Source organism: Ursus maritimus, unplaced genomic scaffold (genome assembly GCF_017311325.1).
Source record: "Ursus maritimus isolate PB19 unplaced genomic scaffold, ASM1731132v1 scaffold_21, whole genome shotgun sequence".
Taxonomy (NCBI): Eukaryota; Metazoa; Chordata; class Mammalia; order Carnivora; family Ursidae; genus Ursus; species Ursus maritimus.
The window spans coordinates 31,418,519-31,439,016 of NW_024424564.1; the positions used below are offsets into that span (position 1 = coordinate 31,418,519).

The following is a 20,498-nucleotide window of genomic DNA, read 5'->3' on the forward strand; positions in this document are numbered from 1 at the left end:
GGACCTATACAACTGAACACAGTTGGCACACACACACACAACTATGCAGTGTGCTACCTGACACTCCTAATTTCCCTAATCCAATCACTCTACCAAACTCTTACATTCTTTTACAACTTTTTGTCTCTCCTCAGATATCTAACACCTGCATTCTTCACATACTGATCTGAAGACCATTTTTTTGCATTAAGAAAACTGTAGCCATCAGGAGAAAATTTCCACACATCTATCAATTTACCAGAAATTTATAATCATATATTTTGCCTTTTTCCCAGTTATAATAGATATACTGTGTTCCTATGCCTTCCACCTCTGAAATGCTAACTAAAGGATATCATTCATGCAATTGCCCTCTTTCTCCTGCATCACTGATTTTTCCCTTGCTACTGAATCATTCTATAATTCACCCCTCCCTTAAAATAAGTTTTTGAACTCACAACCCTCCCTAGCTACCACCCCAGTTCTCTATTTTATACAATGAAATTCCTTAGACAAACTATCTTCCACTTCAATCTGGCAACAACTCTTGACAAGGCCACCAACAATCACTGCATATCCAAATGAATCCCTAGTCTTCATATTGCTGTTTTATCATCTTACTCTCAACATCATTTGATACAGTTGATCTTTCCTGAAGCACTTTTCTTCACTTGGCATCCAGTACCTTCTTGGTTCTCCTACCATACTGGCCACTCCTTCTCTTCTCAACTTCTAAACTTTGGCATTCCTCAAAGCTCAATCCTCAGACCTGTTCTCTTCTTAGTCTTCCTTTACTTTCTAGTTGACTTCATGCAATCCCTTTCCTTTCAATACCATTTATGTAATGAAGACTCCCAAGACTTTATTTCTAGTCTAGTCTTCCTTCCTGAATTCCTGATTCATGTATCCACCAGACTACTGAACATCTCCACATGGAAGTCTAATGGGTATCTCAAAGAGCTAACATGTCCAAAAGAAGCATCTTTATTTTACTGCCAAACCCGCTCTTTCTGAAGTCTCTCATGTAAGTAAATAGCAACTCCATTTTAACTAAGTGCTCAAGCCCAGCATCTTGGATATCTTTGATTTACATCTTTCATGCTCTACGACTACTGTACACTCCACCTTTAGAATATAGACAGAATCTGACTACCACTCCGCTATTTGTCCCTCTACACAACAGCCAGAGATTCTTCTAAAATATAATGCAGATTATATTTTCAGTTTAGAACTCTCCATTGTGTTCCTACCACATTTAGAATAAAAACCAAAGAATAAAAACAACACCTGGCCTTCCAGTACTTCTCTCCATTCCAGCTACCTAGCTCTCTCTCTTTGCATTCCTTCAACATACCAAGCAGACTCCTGCCTCTCTCTTTTACTTGCTATTCTCTCTGGAATACTGTTCCCCTACACAGAGAACACGACGTCCTCCCTCCTTTCCTTCAGGTCTCTGCTCAAATGTTACCTTATCAAAAAAGCCTTCCCTGACCACCTATTTAAAAGAGCCCCCTCTGTCCCCCTTAGTTTTCCTCTTAGCACTCATGTTCACCTGACAAATGTTTGTTTCTTTACTCTGTCACCCACCCACCGCAATGTAAGCTCCTCAGCACAATCTTTATTTCTGTATTCCAGTGAATGAAACTACCAGATACATAAGTAGGTACTCAATAAATTTGGTGAGTAAATTGGCTAAATGAATACAGAGAAACCTGGTTGTGGATAGGGCCTGAGCTAGGATGTTAGAAACAGGCATAAAAGGAAATGAGGTGAGGGAAAAAAATACGAGACACATTATAAAGGAAGAATTCATAGGCCCGAGTGACTGTACTGGGTTGAGCAGTGTCTCCCAAATATTCATGTCCACTGAGAACCTCAGAATGTGACCATGGTATAGAAAGAAACTTATTTGGTCTTTGTCCTGGGTTTCTAGCACAGAGCTCCTAAAATCCTTGGAATTTCCTGAGCGACAGGAGAGTCTTTTGTTATTCATAGACTAACAATGATAGTTGTCATCTTTGATTTACATCTTTCATGTTCTCTACAACTATTGTAAACCCCACAAGACACACAGGGAGAACACCAGATGAAGACAGAGGGACAGAATGAAATGATATGTCTACAAGCCAAGGAATACTCAGGGATTGCTAGCAACCACCAGAAGCTAGGAGAGAATTGTGGAACAGATCCAGCCTTTGGAGGGAGCACGGCCCTACAAGCATCTTCATTTTGGACTTCTGACCTCCAGGAGTATGAAATAATACCTTTCTGATGTTTTAAGCCACAGTTTGCAGTAATTTGTTACAGCAGCCCTGGAAACCAATACAATGACTAGATCTGGGGGAAGGGAGCCCTCAGGATGAATCAAAGGTTTGAAGCCTAAGTGACAGGAAGAATGACATTCTACTGAAAGAAATGGGAGTTCAGAGGGGAAACTGGCTGTAAGGAATGATTTTAATTTTGACTGTAGTAGTCCAATACAATCACAGGATTGTCAAGTGGATGTCTTGGTGTTAAAAGTATTATTACAACACAAAGGAACAACAGAAAAATCAAAAGAACACAAACCTGGGATTCCTCTTTTACCAACTTATTGCCAAATTCAATGAACTCTTTTCAGTAATCATGCTAAATGACCATTTATCTTTGATACCTTTCTTTTCCTGTGACTTTTACAACACCATACTATAGCCTCTACCTCTATGACCACTCCTCTACTAAATCTAGTTCTTCTTTCTAAGTCAACTTAATTCTTAGTCCTTTTATTCTTCAATCATCTACAAAATCTCAAGTGTCTAATTCTTTATCTCTAATCTGAACTACCAATCTCCATGCTTTACATTCCATTATTTCTAGTTACTTACATGGTACCCTCACTTAAGAGTCTAGGACATGAGTACAGGGATGCGTTGTTATCACTTCAGATCTGACACGTGTTTAGTGGACTATATCTTCTCTTTCTACTCCTCAACTGACATGTGTTCTTCACTCCCTCATGACAACTTCATTTAAATCCTTCACAGCTAAAAACACTTCATATTTTTCTCTTTCTTCTTATTTAGCACCGTATCATATAACTTTTAAAAATAATTCTAAAGAGTCACCTCTCACCTTCATTCATATATCACAAGCCCAAATTCCACACTTCTTACCTCATTTTATTAAAATAGCTTCCTAACTGGTCTCCTTGTCTTCAGGTTTTCTTCTCCCTGACATTGGTGTCAAACCTTAGTGTCCATACAGATATCTGGGAGTGACTATTAGCATTCTTTAGGTACTGCATGTTATCTTATTTCCCCAACTAGATTATATGGTCATCAAAAGCAGGAATTAATCCTGGCTTCTATTTTCCCCTAAATGTATAATACAGTATTAGGCCCCACAACATACTCAACAGATATTTTACAATTCAAGACTACAGTTCATTTCTTTTCCAAAAACATTCATAATAGTAACTAAGAATAATTTCAGAGATATATACCTTACAATAAAAATAACAAGTTGTCATCTCAAGTGCCTCAAAAGGAAAAGTACAACCCATTGTGCTCAAACCAAGAGATCTCTCTATGAAGAGAGATCAACACTTCAACACTTCAACACTTCAACAGTGTATAGAGAAAAACATATGCAGAAGCCAATAGTCACAGAAAGGCATTCCAACTCAAGATACCTGGTCAAGTTTTTCCAAACAAATCAACACAGCAAAATATCATTACACAAAGACTTTACCCAAAACCACTTAACAGAAATGACATAAGGTTTGTGCATAAATAAACATCCTCAGATGGCAGTGAGCCATCTTTTCTAGCCTCAGGGGAAAAATGAAGCTGCTACTCTCCAGTTATAAGAATCACTCACAGAAAAGCAACTCTAAAGGATTATGATTTCTGCCCTAGAGTTAATATTTTGTGACTTAAGTCTTACTGCATAAGAAAGTTGTGATTTTTGTCATTTAAAGAACTTAAAAAGTTTATTGCACTCCTAAGAATTATATTTATGTACTCTTACAGCCAAAATTTTCATATAGAAGCATTATCTTTAACTTGAATGGGAAAGAGTTTGAATTAAAGAAATTAACTTTATAGTGATTATTCTAGCACAAGAAATATGACTCATATGGGTACAATGAAGAAAAAAGCAGCTAATTATTTGGAATCAAAGAAACTGGGAAATTAAAAGAGTAAAAGTGCAGAAAGAACACAGGATTAAGAACAGAAAGATGTAAATTTTAGTCATGGCATTGAATCTTACTAGTCAAGTTATCTTGGCTACCTACCACTTCGGTTTCCTAATCTGTAAAAACTATCTGAATGCTAAAATCCCCCAGTCCTAAAATTTTATGTACTCACAGACTTTTTATAGTATTTCTATGTCACATATATTGTCTATTTTCTCACTTCAATTTAAAGTTGTAAGCTTCTAGAGAAGTGTCCCACAAGGACAGTCAGCTCTGGGCCATAATTATTCACTGAATTGAACTTAACAATTTCCTTTGACTTAAAATCATAACCCACAGATCACATTTTTTAAAATGATATGGATATTTCCTACGTTCACACCCATCATTTGGCAGGTATTCCAGTAGAAAAAAAAAATTCACTCGAGGTCACAATATTGATGAAAGGTTATTTTGCCAGGTTTCTTCAATTATCTTCCCCTCTTTCTAATATACCTACGATTAGTTGGTAATCTCTCTCACCACTGGATGTCACTTTTGCTCCAAAAGAAGTCAACCCAAACTAACCTCAGTAGTAATTAGAATCTGATCTCTAGAATACTTAACCTCTAAAACTTTAACATAAACATTCCTCTGTGAAAGATAAAATCAGCTCTCATAATTTCTACTTATTTTTGGTTAAAATCTGGCTTTAGATGCTTCTACACTTCAAATAGTAAAGGACTCTAAGTAAAATTTCTAAGATCATCCTAAGCCATAAAACACTTCACCGAAATCCAATCAATACCCATAAGTACTCAGTACTTATATGGACAGAAAGAAAAAGAAATGATAGACATGGGAAAAACAAAGACAATGTTTATATTTGAGTATAAAACAGAGATTCCTAGATAGTAAATGCTGTTTTCTAATCTCAATGTTATACTACTTCCAGAATTATGGGAAGAGAAAAGCCATATTCAGAAATCAAGAAAGTGAGGAAGCAATGACTTGTAGACTTCTCCTACTGTCACTCCAGTTATCAGGATGCATTTGACAGATCCAATAATCATAAATGGGTGACTAGGAACTGTGTCTTTTGTTTCCAAATTTATAATATGTAAATGATATACAGTTCTCTTCTCTTATGCAAATATGAAGAGCTAACCTTTCCAATAAACATACAGACATTAAGATACTGGTATGCCTATGCCTAGAAGTGCCTTCCTCTCATCTCAGACCTTCTCGCCTCCCCAAAACAAATGCCCTTACTAATGGAACTTATCAAATGGGGGCATATTACATCACTTATGGGATTTTTTTTAATGCTACTCCCCACCCGCCACCTCCATACACATGCACCAAATCTTGTTGAAAATAGGTGCTGAATCACTGCATCATGAGTCATGGTTACTGATGGGGCCATGCTACATTCCTTGGGTTTGCTGCAGTAGAAAAGAAGTTGTAAACCACTGACTTAGATGAATCATCTGATTACATTATTTCCATGATGCTCTGAACTATTTCCAAGAAAACAAAGATTTTAAGTTATGGCGCAAATATGTTCACAAAGGTGAAACTTAAAAAAGATCACAGCTGTGGTTAACTATTATGGCTGTTTCAGAAGACAGGGGGAGGCCTACTATCTCCTGGGGCAAGCAGATACTTGCTCCTACATTTCTGAGTTGGAAACAAAAAAGCACTTTAACCACAAAGGGATGTTACAAGTATTAGTTCAGCACAGTTGAAACAGACCAAATCACCCTGTTATTTAAGTGCAGAATGAGTTAAATAAGACCTATATGGGCTGGTCTAGCAACTTTATCAATGAAAAACCATTGTGGGAAAATGCATGTCAGCTCTGAAAGACCGACTTGGAACACAAAATTTAGAAATAAACCTGTTGAGCAGTTTGCATTTTCCCACTTTATCTCTGCAAGGTTGACAGCAAAATGTCATGTTTAAATATCAAAGTAACATACACTAAAATCTCAGTTTTAATTACATTTTATTCTCCCAGAATAGTTAGTTATGTTTTACTCTATAGAAATCACTTTAATAAGAACCACCTGCCTTTTTCTGGGCAATTGCAGCTCGCTGCAGTTTTTCTTTAGCTTGATTATACTTTTCTTCTCTGTCGGTGATACGTTCCTGAAGCTTATGCTTTTCTTCCAACCACTGTATCTGTTTCTCTTCCAAAGTCCTGTCAAAAGAATGTATGCAAAACATGGAAATTAACTCTTAAGATTAAACAGATATTATCCCAAGTATAATCAGTCTCACTACCTGCTCCACTACATTGTTAAGTATCCAACTGTGGGTTGTTCTCTTGCATGGCCATGTATTTGCTCATTCTCTCATTATTGAGTACCTCTTGTGAACCAGGCACTGTGCTTACAACAGTACGTGTACTACACCATTTATTCTTCACAATAACCTCTTGAGTTAGGTACTTTTATCATCTCCATTTTATAGATAAGGAAACTGAAGCCTAGAAAGTAGTTAACAAATTTGCTTAAAGGCTTATACCTAGGCGCCGGAATGGCTTAGTGGGTTAAGAGTCTGCCTTAGGCTCAGGTCATGATCTCAGGGTCCTGGGATTGAGCCCCAGGTTGGGCTCTCTGCTCAGGGGGAGTCTGTTTAAGACTTACACCTAGTTAACAGCAGGACAAACACTTGATAACCAGCTTTGAACCGTGATAACCACTAAGCTATAAAAACTGGATCTAGCATGGGCGATGGGGATTAAGGAGGGCACTTGTGATGAGCACTGGGTGTTTTATCTAAATGATAAATCACTAAATTCTATTCCTGAAACTAATACTACACTCTATATTAACTAACTAGAATTTAAATAAAAACTTGAAACAAACAAACAAAAAAGAACTGGGTCTAATAAAGCTGGTTAAAAATCAACCCAGGTATCAAGTCTTAATGCAGGATGTTTTCTGACTAGAATAAAATTCATATAAATGGTATTTTAAGACAACATAACAACTTATATATTTAAAGTTCTTCTGCAAACCTTGCATAATTTTTAGTATCATTACTATATATAAGCAGTACAAATGAGATTTATAAAATGTTAGATCTTGTGTCTAAGGTCATACAAGATTTTAAGTGTTTTAGCTGGGACCAAAATCATATTTGACTAACAGTTCATCCAGCTCTTCTCTACTATATAATCTATGAGTAACATAAGAAACCAATGATCAATTACTTAAATTTGCTAGCTATACTATCATTAGAATTCTTAAGTGCATTTTAATCAAACACTTGAGGATTCTAAGATTTTGCAAAATATAAGCAAAATAATTTGTACCCTGTGGAATGTCATGACGAATTACAGACAAACACCTTGCTTACTTTTTCTTAAAATTTGCATGTGTGAAACCATGGAAAGCCTTAAAATATTAAATAATGAGAAACTGAAGGAAAAAAGTTTTACGTGGCAAAGTAACCTTCAGAAAAGAAAATGCAAGAAGAATAATGTTTTGTAGATTCAAACAAAAATAAAATACTAACACGTTATGAAGACAAAGCAAATACAAAAAAGTAGCTATTCTATCTAAACAAAATTTTCCAGAGAATATAAGATCTTGAATATCACCAAAATCACCTCCTTGCCAGTTTACTATACACTGTCTAGTACTAACAAATTTCAAAGCCAAAATAAATAAATAAATAAATGAACTTCTCAAAGGAAAAATCAAGATTATAGTTCTAATTTTAGGAAGTTTTGCAAATCACAGAATTTTTTTTTTTGTTCTCTGGCATTCAGAAGAATAATTTAGATATTTGCAGTAAAAAATGTATTTACGTATGGGTTTACTCAATGAATAAAGAAGTGTTCCTCTGAGGGTTTTCAGAATATTCTGGTTAGGCAGAATTTTAAAAAGTCTATTGTCCTAAATGCCTTTTTTCTTTTTAAACAATTCAAGAGTCCAGAAAGCTCATTCTCTAGAATAGAAAGTACATTACCTAATACCATTGTACACTGTCAAAGACTATTTGTAACTAGTTCCCAAAACACACTCGACATTGGAATCATCACTAAAAGAACTATATATAATATAGCTGAAAAAAGATAGTTTGTAAATAAAAAAGGGCAAACTCTACCTTTCAACTTCTAGTTGTGCTTTTTCAGCTTGGCTTCTTAAATGTCGGCATTCTTGTTTTAATCTCTCCACCATTTCCTTCAACATTTGGTTTGAATTCAGCAACTCATTCTCTGACTGTGCAAGTGAGGTCACCTGGATCTGCAAACTACTGATTTGCTTAAAAGAAAAGAAAGAAGAGAAATATAAGGCTGCATATGTAAAAGCATAAGAGAGAGGCAGAGGACAGTAAGCATCTTCCTTCACAAATGAGCCACCCAACTGATGTGTCCTTGAGGACGCTCTGAAATTAAGAAAGAAACAGCAGCAGCATTAGGATCCAATAGTATAGGATCATTTCCTAATATACCCAGAGACTATCAAGAACCATATTCCTTTTTCTGCCACTAACTCCTCTCCTCTTCTTCCCAAAATAAGCAGGTCAGAAGAGGTACTGGAAGTAGGAAGAGGGTTATAAGGACAGTGGAGAAGTGAGAAAGGAGAATCCACCCATTAGAGAGATTCTCCATTGGACTTCCTCTAGTCTCCTAGGAAAGAACAGATTTTAAAAGCACATCAGCTGGGAAAGCTGCTAAGGAAATCCATCCTCCCATTTCCATATTCCCTATGATCAGCAACCCTTCCAGGAGTTCTGCTTTCTAAATAGTTAGGAATCATAAATACGGAAGGGATCGCTCTCACATTGTTTAATTTTGAAGCATTCCATACATCCAGCATTGGGCAGAAGATATTCTAAGAAACTTAACGGCAAGGATTCCTTGGCCCCTGGAGCCATTTATCAAAGCATGAAATATCACTCAGGTTTTTTTCTCCATCCTAATTTACCTTTATCTGGGAGTACTTTTTCTCATGAAAAGTAGCTAATTAGCTAGTTACAAATTAACAGGCTTTTAAGTTATATCCAAATAATCTTCACTTGGAACACAGTTATACCTACTTCCTCCATAAGCCATTTTACCAATTAATTAACAAATACTCATTTTCTTTTTTAAAAGATTTTATTCATTTATTTGAGAGAGAGAGAGCAAGAGAGCACGCACACACACAAGTGGTGGGGGGGGGGAGGAAAAAGCAGAAGCAGACTCCCAGCTGAGCAAGGAGTCCGATGTGGGGCTCAATCTCAAGACCCTGGGATCATGACCTGAGCTGAAGGCAGACACTTAACTGACTAAGCCACCCAGGTGCCCCAGCAAATACTCATTTTCTTTCACCTTGTCTTACCTCTTAGCCATTCTCTGGGAAAAGTTGGAAGGACAGAATCAAGAGACATGGGATCAAAAGAACCCATTATGAGACTCAAGAGTCAAAAGAAACCAGATTCTTTATTCAATAAACTAAATAAATGCAAAATAATTCCAGTATTTCCTGATGGCAGCGAAGCCAAATAAGATAGGACTGTATATGTCCAAAGAGCAACTGTCAGAATAAAGTAAAATGATATGTCTCAGATTTGTACTTCAGAAAAAATAAATTTCTCCATGAAGAATTACTCAGTCTTTACTTTTTACTGGAGTTGTAAATATTAAATCTGTATTACGATTGACTGAAAAAGCAACTTTCAAGGAGCTTACTATCTCTCGTTATCTAACAAATAACAGAAAGCCCAATGCCCATGGTACTAAATAACTTCTCTCAGAGTATCAAACATTATGTCCTCCTCATTGAGACTTAGAAACCACAACTGCATATGCAAAGCAATGCCAGCTAACTTGCAAGCATAAATCCTAAAAATGGAATCTTCACTACCTCATAACTTTAAACAAAAAAGAAAATAGAATCCAGGAAAGAACACCCTTCCATGTTTTGCCCATATAAATTTTTCTTAAACCCAAATAACTTTAATTAAAATACAAATTTCCTTCCATAAATACGACCCTTAGATTTCACATTTCATAGGGATATAATAAGATGCAGCTCATGGAGTAAGAAATAAAAAGTTACAAGTCAATGCTACAGGAAACTTACCTAGATGATCTTTCTAATCAATTTTTTAAATCGGAATATTAAAATACTGTTCTTTAAATTACAATTCAAAAAAAAATTCATTGTGGATCACAGCACATAAAGACGTTAAGAAAAACAGCAGTTAGGAAAAGCAGCTTACTAACTAGAGCTTAAAGAGGTTTAAACATTTTATCTATCAACCTCATCAATACATTATCAATTGTAATGATATTTTCAAAATACTGATATGTGAAACTCCAACAGATTCAAAACACACACACACACAAGCAACCTAAATGTCTAATCTAAAGATTAATTGATACAGAAGAGGTGGTGTACATATATATAATGGAATATTATTACTCAGCCTAAAAAAGAATAAAATCTTGCCATTTGCAGTAACAGGGATGGATCTAGGGGGTATAATGCTAAGTAAAATAAGTCACACAAAGACAAATACCATGTGATTTCACTCATATGTGGAATTTAAGAAATAAAACAAAACAAAATGAAGAAAAAAAAAGAGACAAAAAACCAGACCCGTCCATACAGAGAACTGGTGATTGCCAGAGGGGGAGATGGGTGAAACAGATAAACGGGATTAAGAGTATAGTTACCATGATGGAAAAAAAAAAAAAAAAAAAAGAGTGTACTTACCATAGTGAGCACTAATGTTTAGAATTGTTGATTATATTGTACACCTCAAACTAATATAACACTGTATGTTAATTATACTTCAATAAAAAACTCAAAACACATTCAAAATACAGATTTAAAGAAGCACTTAAATAAAAGCAAAATGTTTGCTAAAATCATACCTGTTTCAGGTCAGAATTTTCATTTTTTTCTTTCTCTGCATTTTCAATATTCACAATTTGTTGCTGAAGTTTTAACCTAAATATCACAACGCAACAGAAAACATTAAGAATCCACAGTTCATATATTTCAGAATTAATCATTTTAGAGTACCCATATTGACACCAGACATGCTTGCAAAATGGCAGAGAAAACGATAGATTTTGACTTCAGGCAGTTAAGTGTGTTCACATATAACTAAGATGTAACAAATTTCTGCTTTTGCTATGGAAAAATCTAGTTAAACTACTGGCACAGAGAACATGAGAAATCAAGTATGTCTAAGAAGAAGAGAGGGTGTTTACATGGAGATACAAATCGATGAGTAGGATTTTGATAAACACAGGCAACAACCTGAACAGATGGCCTTTGGTGGAAGAATGAACAATGTGTTGCTAAGGACTTAGAAAGTCTCCCAGGGTGGGAGAAGCCATCTTTATCACCATACAATATTTCATAGCTTTCAGACATGCTGCTACCTCACTTGCTCCCTACTAGGTTATGGAGCTCCTCAATGTACCTTTAATGCCTACTCTGATATCTATAGTATAACAGGCATTTAATTAAGGCTGGTCATTTTTTAAAATTTTATTTATTTGAGAGAGAGCAGCGAGAGAGAGAACGTGCAAGCACAGAGGGAGAAGGAAAAGCCGACTCCCTGCTGAGCATGGAGCCTGACTCGGGGCTCGATCCCAGGACCCCGAGATCATGACCTGAGCTAAATAAAGGCAGACACTTAACCGACTGAGCCACCCAGTTGCCCCTAGGCTGGTCATTTTTAACTATAGTAATGTTTCATAATAATTCTATGAAAGTAAACACAGTTACTTCTATTTTGTAGATAAACAGATTGAGGCTCAGGCCCAAATCATACTAGCTACCAAACAGCCAAATGAAGATGGGAGTCAGGTCTTCTAACCCAAGTAAGTGTTCCTCTCCCATTTCATTATGCAGCAATTTTAATGATTTTAAATTCAAAATTTATAAGAAAACTATCTAGTATTCAGCATAGTGTATTTTATAAAATATATTATGAGCTTTCATCCCTGAGATGAATATTTATACAATGTGTATCCTTTTCAAAAGGAAGGATACATTTTCCTTTCTTCTTCCTCTATTTTTTTTTTTTTTAATAATCTAGGTCTTTTTTAAAAAAAATTTTTAATAGATTTTATTTACTTGTCAAAGAGAGCACGAGCACACAAGCCAGGGGAGCAGTGGGCAGAGGGAGAAGCAGGCTCTTCACTGAGCAGGGATCCCTATGCAGGACTTGATCCCAGGACCCTGGGATCATGACCCGAGCCAAAGGCAGACGCTTAAAACAACTGAGCCACCCAGGTGTCCCGGAATGATACATTTTCAACCAGAACCTTAAAATGTAGAGTATCTCTGGTAACCAAATGACTAACAACATGAGAAAGGCTTTAAGCTAAAAGGATATGCTAATATGTGATAGGATATGCCCTCAACTGCTCCCTTTTTAAAATTCTTTAAACACTTATCTCAAATACAAGTCATTTGGCATTTAGTATTTATAGTTTGGCATTATCAGCAAGTCTTATCAATCCAATCAGAACTGCTTATGGGAAAGACAACAGTCTCAAGAGCCTAGAGCTGTGCTTTAAACACTAACAAGTATTCAATAAATATTTGTAGATGGACTGAATGAACCAACCCAAATCCTGGGTTAGACATTTAAATGTGTTAGGTGACTGGACAATATGACATGGCAGAAACCAAAGACCCACTGCTTCCATACAAATGCCAGAAAAAATGGATCTAAAGGAAAAGGGACAGTCTTGCTCTTACTTTGCTCCTTTAACAGTACCAGTCATACTCTTATTTCGTAATTACTCTCTCAAACTTTCTGTGCATTTCATCCTTAAATGTTTATGGATATTATTAACTTGGTGCTTTTAGATTATGGAGTTAATAAAGGTTTCTTTCTACAAAATCATGACAATAGAAACAAAGGAGAAAACACTGTAAGACCCAGGTCAGGTCCAGAGTTAGAAAGTTAGGCCCCAAGTAAATCTTAGCTCTGGTCAAGATTTTGGATATACCTGGTAAATCAATAAGAAACAAGATCCTGTTAAGAAAGCAATGTGGCCTGAATGTTTTCTAAATAAGTTATGTAGATAAGAAAGGAAACAATGCCCTACAAATAAAAATTGAAGCCAAAGAAACCAATGATAAAGAATATTTGACTTTCATTAAAATATGAAAGGAGCAAGAACACCATTGTGGTAGACAATAAAAGATGACATACAAAGTTTTCTTCAGTTCACTTCACTGAAAGCAGTGCAGGGTCAGAATCTACAACTGATATGATGGTTTTTTAAAAAAGAAAATTAGTCCATGATTTGAGATCATTTAGGATTATAAGGGATAACAGAATTTAACATAAATAAAAATTAATAGAGCTGATTAGGATTTAGGCATAAATTCAATGGTCTTAATCCCAGTAATGAAAGAGTTCAGAACAAATTGTTTTAAAAGGCAACGCTGCACTTAGGAATACAGTATAGTATCTCTTTCGATGAGAAGGTTTCGAATATTTAAGGTATGTCACAACAAATCAAAAGAAAGCAAGTCTTAACATAGAACTAAAAAGTACAGAATAACGTGCAATTAACTGACTTTCATTAGGATATTAGTAAAGGCAGGGGCACCTGGGTAGTTCAGTTGGTTAAGCCTCTGACTCTTGATTTCAGCTCAGGTCATGATCTCAGGGTTGTGAGATTGAGCCCTGTGTCAGGCTCCACATCGTGGAGGCTGCTTAAGATTCTCTCTCCCTCCCCGACTCCTCTCTCTCTCTTACCAAAAAAAAAAAAAAAAAAAAGCTATCAGGAAAGGCTACATAAGACAAACGCAATTTGAGCTGGACCTTGAAGGCAAAATAAGATTCTGAGGTAAAGAAATTAGACACAGATGAAGAAGATAATCAATGAAGTAAAACTCTAGAGGAAACAAAAGGGATGGAATTCAGAATTGAGAAGTAAAGGGAGAATGGATATCTTCATTAAAATAGAAAGGGAGGAGAGAATGGGTGAGGATACAGAAATTCTCAGTGAGAAGTTGAGAGAATTTACTTCCAGGAGCTTTTTTGCTCAGGTACAAATGAGAGCACAGTTGAACAGTGGACAAACAGATTCCAAGCTGAATCGGAAGCAAGGGAGCCAGGCCAACAGACTAGAAGAAAAAAAGTACAAGAACTAGTTTCAATATCAATTTGAATATCAAATTGCAGTGTCTTCGGTGAGAATGAAGTGGATAAGAGAAAAAAAATTTATGTCTTTGAAATGATCAGTTCTAAGGGATGACAAAGTTCAAGAAATGGCTAAGTGTAAGGCCTGCTAAAGTGGAATAAAGATAAAGAATACCAGAGAGGAGATACACTATAAGGCTAACGTGTTATATGGGTCAGTGATATGAATGGTGCAGTCACAAAGAAAATGACAAAGGATAGAAAATAAAAACAAATTGAGCTAGAAGTCAAGGTCTTCAGTGACTGTCGGGGAACATCTTGTAGGTTAGTCACTGACAGAGAAGAAAACAGGAATAAGATGGATGCAATGAATATCAATAAAGAAAAACCACTTTAACCCAAGTTAGTCAAACAATTGTCTAGAAGCAAAAGTGGGGTTCACAAACAGATTTTTTTTTTTTTTTACTATGTTATGTTAGTCACCATACAGTACTTCATTAGTTTTTGATGTAGTGTTCCATGATTCATTGTTTGCGTTAACACCCAGTGCTCGTTGCCGTACGTGCCCTCCTTAATACCCATCACCAGGCTAACAAACACCGATTTCCTTCTTGGTCCCTAGTTGCACGAAAGAGGAAGGAAGAATAATTCCACTTAAAAGGGTTGCCAGGACAAGGTCAGGTTTCAGTGAGGGTGTATTTTTTAAAAATGTGGAGACTGCAAAAAAAAATTATCAGTAATGGAATAGAGACTTCAGAGACTACAACAAAAATTGTTGAAAAGAGAGGTTTAATGGGTTGGTCGTGAGGAGAAATCAAAAGATGAAGGATGAATAAGTTGTCAAATGAAAAACTATGAGATCAAGTACTTTATATTTTTAAAGTAATTATGGAAATAATGGAAGCAGAAATAGTTGGTAGACCAGAGGACCAAGGTACAACAGAGAATGGAACTACTGAAAAGTTTAAACAGAAACAACAGGAATAACAGTGAGATGGAGTCATTCCAAGTTCTCTTCAAAGCACAGGTAGCTAATTATGATGATTATTGCCTAGGTTTTCTGTGGCAGGCAGCTCCTGTGTGTCATTTCAACATTCAACAAATATTTACTGGCTACCTACAAATGCTAAGCCTAGTCCTAAGTGTTACAAATATACCAGAGAATAACAAAAACAGAATCCCTACCCTTAAGGAATTTACAGTCCAATGGTACTAAGTTTTTTTTAATGATGGAAATGTTCTATAATTTGTACCACCCAATATGATAGCCACTAGCTAGCTACATGTAGCTATTTCAAATAGTGCACATTTCAAATAGTGCAACTGAAGAACTAAATTTTTAATTTTTTAAAATTTTTAGTAATTTAAAATTAGATTTAAATAGTTCTATGTGACTAGTAATAGCATATCAGGCACCCAAGTTCTGACTCTGGCATTATTAGCAAAAAGAGACTTTGCTGGGAAGGTATGAGACTCACTGAATCAACAGGAAACTGGAGAATTAGAACCAGGTTAAAATAATTGACCAGAGTCACCAGCAAGGACATACCAAAGAACCGTCTGGTCCTTCCAATGTTGCCACATATTCTTCTACCACTTACTTTGCAGTTCAAATTCTGGAAAAGAACTTGTCCAACTGGCCAAGTATAAGTCCCCTACTCCCCACTAAGATGATACACAACAGATACTTCATCTAAAGATGAAATATAAATAGAAAGGAGGTGTATTAAGTAACATAATTTTTTTCAATGTTTCTGAAAAAATCAGAAAGCCATAAATGGAAAATAGAGCTCTGGCTTTAAGCAATGCAAAAAATAAGGGATTCACTACAGGATTAACTTAAATGATCAAGTTCCCTTTCCTTGTGCTGGTAATTGCTGTTATTTCCCCAACATACTTCCCCCTCACTTCTGATAACAAACTGTACCTACCCCCCACCACTCTGAAATAGGCATAAAACCTAGGCTGAGTCAGAGTGCCCTATCCCCCTGGCCATAGTGATGGACCCAGGGATGGGCATGTGGAACCAGGCCCAACTTCTTTCTAGATTTTTCGGACTTATATCACCAAGTAAGAATCCTATCTTCTTTGATCTCAAAAATAAAGCCTTGGTTTCACAGAGAAAGCAGTAAGAGAGAAACAGACATAAGAGTTAGAAGAGTGAGACGAAAGGAGGGAAGGTTTCCAGATCCAGGTGTCCATTAGACCAGCACAATCCCTGTCCTTTCCACAATTTATGTCTGCTAATAAAGACCCTTTCCCTCACTTAAGTTAGTTGGAGTTGTGTTACTGTCATAACCAAAAGTTGACTAAATAGTTTCTTACTTAAAATCCTTTTCAAAGGGTGCTGGGGTGGCTCAGTTGATTAAGCATCCCTTCAGCTAGGGTCATGATTCCAGGGTCCTGGGATAGAGCCTCGCACTGGAGAGCCTGTTTCTCCTTCTCCCTCTGCCCCTCCCCACTGCTTGTGCTTTCTTTCTCTCTCTCTCTCTCATGTTCTCTCTCAAATGATAAATAAAATCTTTAAAAATAAAATCCTCTTTAAAATATTTTAAAATTTTAAATAATTTTTCCATGTTTTTAAATTTACAGGTAACTATGAATTTTATAAACTCATTGTGGGGTGAGACAGTCTCCTGAAATACAGAATACTATTAGAATAAAAATTTTGTTATTTAGTCTAGTGAAGAAGAAACCACTTTAATTAGACAGGAGACTGGTATATAATTAATAATTTAAAGCATCTGCCAAACCAGTAATTAATCCTACTTATCACAGATATTTGTTGTTTGTAAATAAATGGATACTTCTGGTTAATATAATTTAGACTTTTCAGCTCCTTAAGCAAGACCTTTCTCTCTACAGGTAGTCTCTTGCTGACCTATTATAAATTCTAAATAAGACAAGTTTGCAATTATGATTATTTTAATGAATGACAAAAATAGATCTGGTTTATGTAGCGAGACTTATAAATCGGAAAATCAGAACTGACATGAGAAAAACACAGTTGTAGACCATTAAAAAAAAAAAGTCATATAGGGATGCCTGGGTGGCTCAGTTGGTTAACTGACTGCCCCCAGCTTGGGTCATGATCCCAGGATCCTGGGATCAAGCCCCACATGGGGCTCCCTGTTCCTTGGCGAGCCTGCTTCTCCCTCTCCCTCTGCCTGTCACTCCCCCTGCTTGTGCTCTGTCAAACAAATAAATAAAATCTTAAAAAAAAAAGTCATATAAATTTTGCAACTTACTCCTTCTGCTATATTTTATGTTAGTTACTACGTCCTTATTTTAAAATAAGTTGGGGTCAATTACACATTATAAATGATCTGGAGAAACTGAAGAGAAATCAAAAAAAATTATCAAGGTGACTAATGGAACAGAAAATGATTTCTGTTAAAGAAAAGCTAAAGAAAATGAATACTATTTTATATAACAAAAAACCAAAACAAAAATAAAAACAAAAACCCTAAGGGCCACATTCATTATTGTCTACATGTAACAACAGTTTGCTTGATATCTATCACTATGTCAACAGAAGCCAAACCAGGAGAAACAGGCTCATAATCTCACAGAAAAGATCCTAACTGGCTAAACTGTGGAACCATAATGGGATAAAACATTAGAGTAGAGTTTTTCTGGGGAAAGTGTCTCTCTTCTTTCTAGATACTGTCAAGGAGAAATAAAATAAACCAAAAAAAGCTTCACCTGTCTAGAACGGTTAAAAAAAAAAATGTACTCCTCTAAAAGCGAAGAGTAGGACAAAACTGGCTCTCCAAATCCATTATAGATTTATGATTCTAGAATTGTAGCAGCCAATATTTAAATTAATCGTTCATAAAATCTGACATGAGTAAATAATACATATATCTCTGCCTGAAGTAATTTTTTCCTGAGTAATGAGATTAACATAATGCTGTACGTTTACTATACTGGAATTTTAATTTTAATTAAAAAAACCTTGTCCCAAAACAACCTAAACCTTAATGAACATGATTTTAAAAAACATCTCAACTTTGATCTATGTAATTATGAAATCATTTAAGATTTTAGAAATTTAAAAAGCAGATACGGGGACTTCCAGGTAGCTGAAGATAAGAGCAGATGCCGAATTCTGAGCTATCCATATGTCCTGCAAAATACTAGAGAAAAGCAAAGAGAACAAATAAAGCCACCCAAAACCACAGTCTTTCCATACGCAGAAGACAAAAAAATGCCCAAACTTCAAAGCATTTGTAAGTAAAAAGAGGAAAATAATTCTAAATCCCGGCAAGTGACTACTCATGCTCCTGCCAGAAAGTCTTTGCAGTGAGCCTGGGCTCACTCCATGTAAATGAATTTAACTCCTACATTAGCATAAAAAAGATCTCTAAGGGGCTCCACAGCAAGACCCAACTATATGCTACACATACAAGACACATTTAAAAAGCAAAATGATTCAGAAAGACTAAAAATAAAGGGATGAACAAAAGCATACTAGGCAAATGGAAACAATAAGAAAACAGGAATAATGATATCAATGTGGAATTCAAGCACATGATATTAAATGACAAAAGAAAAGCACTTTTAAATGCTAAAAACCACAATTCACAATTAAGATGTAACTATTATAATCATCTATATGCCAAATAATACAGCAATCATATTTTTGAAGTAATCCACAAGAAATCCAAGGAGTCACAGACAGAAACATGCTAATACTAATAATAGGAGACTTAGTGCCTATAATTGAACACTTTCTTTTCTAGTCCTTACGTAGCAGTAACAAAAACTGATGATGTATTACAGGTGCAAAGAGAAGTGTAAAATTTAAAGACTCACTTTAGAGCTCCTTTAACGCTCACTTTAGAGCATGTTCATTGTTGACAAAGAAGAGTGTCTCCTTAAATTTTTTACCTTGGGTATCTCACTTGCTTAATCCTAGTCCTGGCCTTAATATAATAGGTCACACACACACAAAAAATTAGTGCATTCCATAAAGTAGAAATAATAGACACAATACTCTCTGATTACAATGCAATAAAACTATAAATTAACAAAATAAAAACACAAAAAGTCCTCCCACCTGGAAATTTAAAAACCTTCTGTTATGGACTGAGCTGTGTCTCCCCACAATTTGTATGTTGAAATCTCAACCACAGTACTTTAGAATGTGACTACGTTTGGAGATAGGACCTTTAAAAAGGTAACTAAGGTTAAATAAAGTTATCTGGGTGAGTCCTAATCCGTATGACTGGTATCCTCATAAGAAGAGGGAAAGGTACTAGAGACACAGGCACACAGAGGAAAGGCCGTACGGGGACAGAGCAAGAAAGTAACCATCTATAAGCCAACGATAAAAGAGACCTCAGGAGAACACCTTGAGATCTCAAACTTCCAGCATCCAGAACTATAAGAAAATAAATTTCTATTGTTTAAACCATCCTGATTGTGGTATTTTATTATGACAGCCCCAGCAAACTATTAATTTCATCTCTTATTAAGCAACTACACCTTCCATTAATACATCTATTAATTCTTGGGTGAAAAGGAAAATATAAATTGAAATTAGAGAATCCTAAAAGATAATGATAATTAAAACACTACAGAATATATTTAATATACTTAAAACAGGGATGAGAAAAATCTCATACTAGAAACTTTACCAATAAAAATGAAAGAACAAATACTTGACTTAAATTCCCAACTCAAAATATAACAAAAAAATGAACAAAGTAAAATAAAGCATAAGGTATACAACATGATCTTAGAAAATTCAAAATCTACAAAGCAGCTAGTAGAAAATACATGACTTTAGTAAGGTCACAGGATTCAAGGTCATCACATAAAAGTCCACTAACTATATTTCCACATGCCAGCAATAAACAATTAGAAAGTGAAATTTCTAAAAAACCACTCCCATTTATAATCACATAAAAATGCTGAGGAATAAAATGTAACATAAGATAAGCATGACATATTCAATGAAAACTATAAAACTCTGATGACAGAAATTAAAGATGATCTCATTAAATGAAGAGACATGCCTTATTCACGGATTGGATAGGCTCAATATTGTTGAGATGACAACTCTTCTCAAACTGAGCTACAGATTCATTGCAATCCCAATCAAAACCCTAATAAGTTTTGAAAAAAGGTAACAGGCTGATTTTAAAATTTATGTGGAAAGGCCTAGAAGAGCCAAAAAACCTTCACAAGAAAGAACAAGGTGGACAGGACTTGCACTACCCACATCAAACTT

The 20,498-nt window shown here is 35.6% G+C and overlaps 1 protein-coding gene across 2 annotated transcripts in view; it reads right to left on the reverse strand.

The window, feature by feature from the left end:
- The window catches only part of CEP83 (centrosomal protein 83), a 124,009-nt gene that overhangs the window by 16,720 nt on the left and 86,791 nt on the right, over positions 1 to 20,498 (reverse strand). For both annotated transcript variants that reach the window (XM_040637321.1, XM_040637322.1), the window contains exons 11-13: positions 11,016 to 11,091; positions 8,255 to 8,412; positions 6,209 to 6,338 (exon numbers count right to left, since the gene is read on the reverse strand). In XM_040637321.1, coding sequence (XP_040493255.1) covers positions 6,209 to 6,338; positions 8,255 to 8,412; positions 11,016 to 11,091 — 364 coding nt within the window. The remainder of the gene's footprint in view (positions 1 to 6,208; positions 6,339 to 8,254; positions 8,413 to 11,015; positions 11,092 to 20,498) is intronic.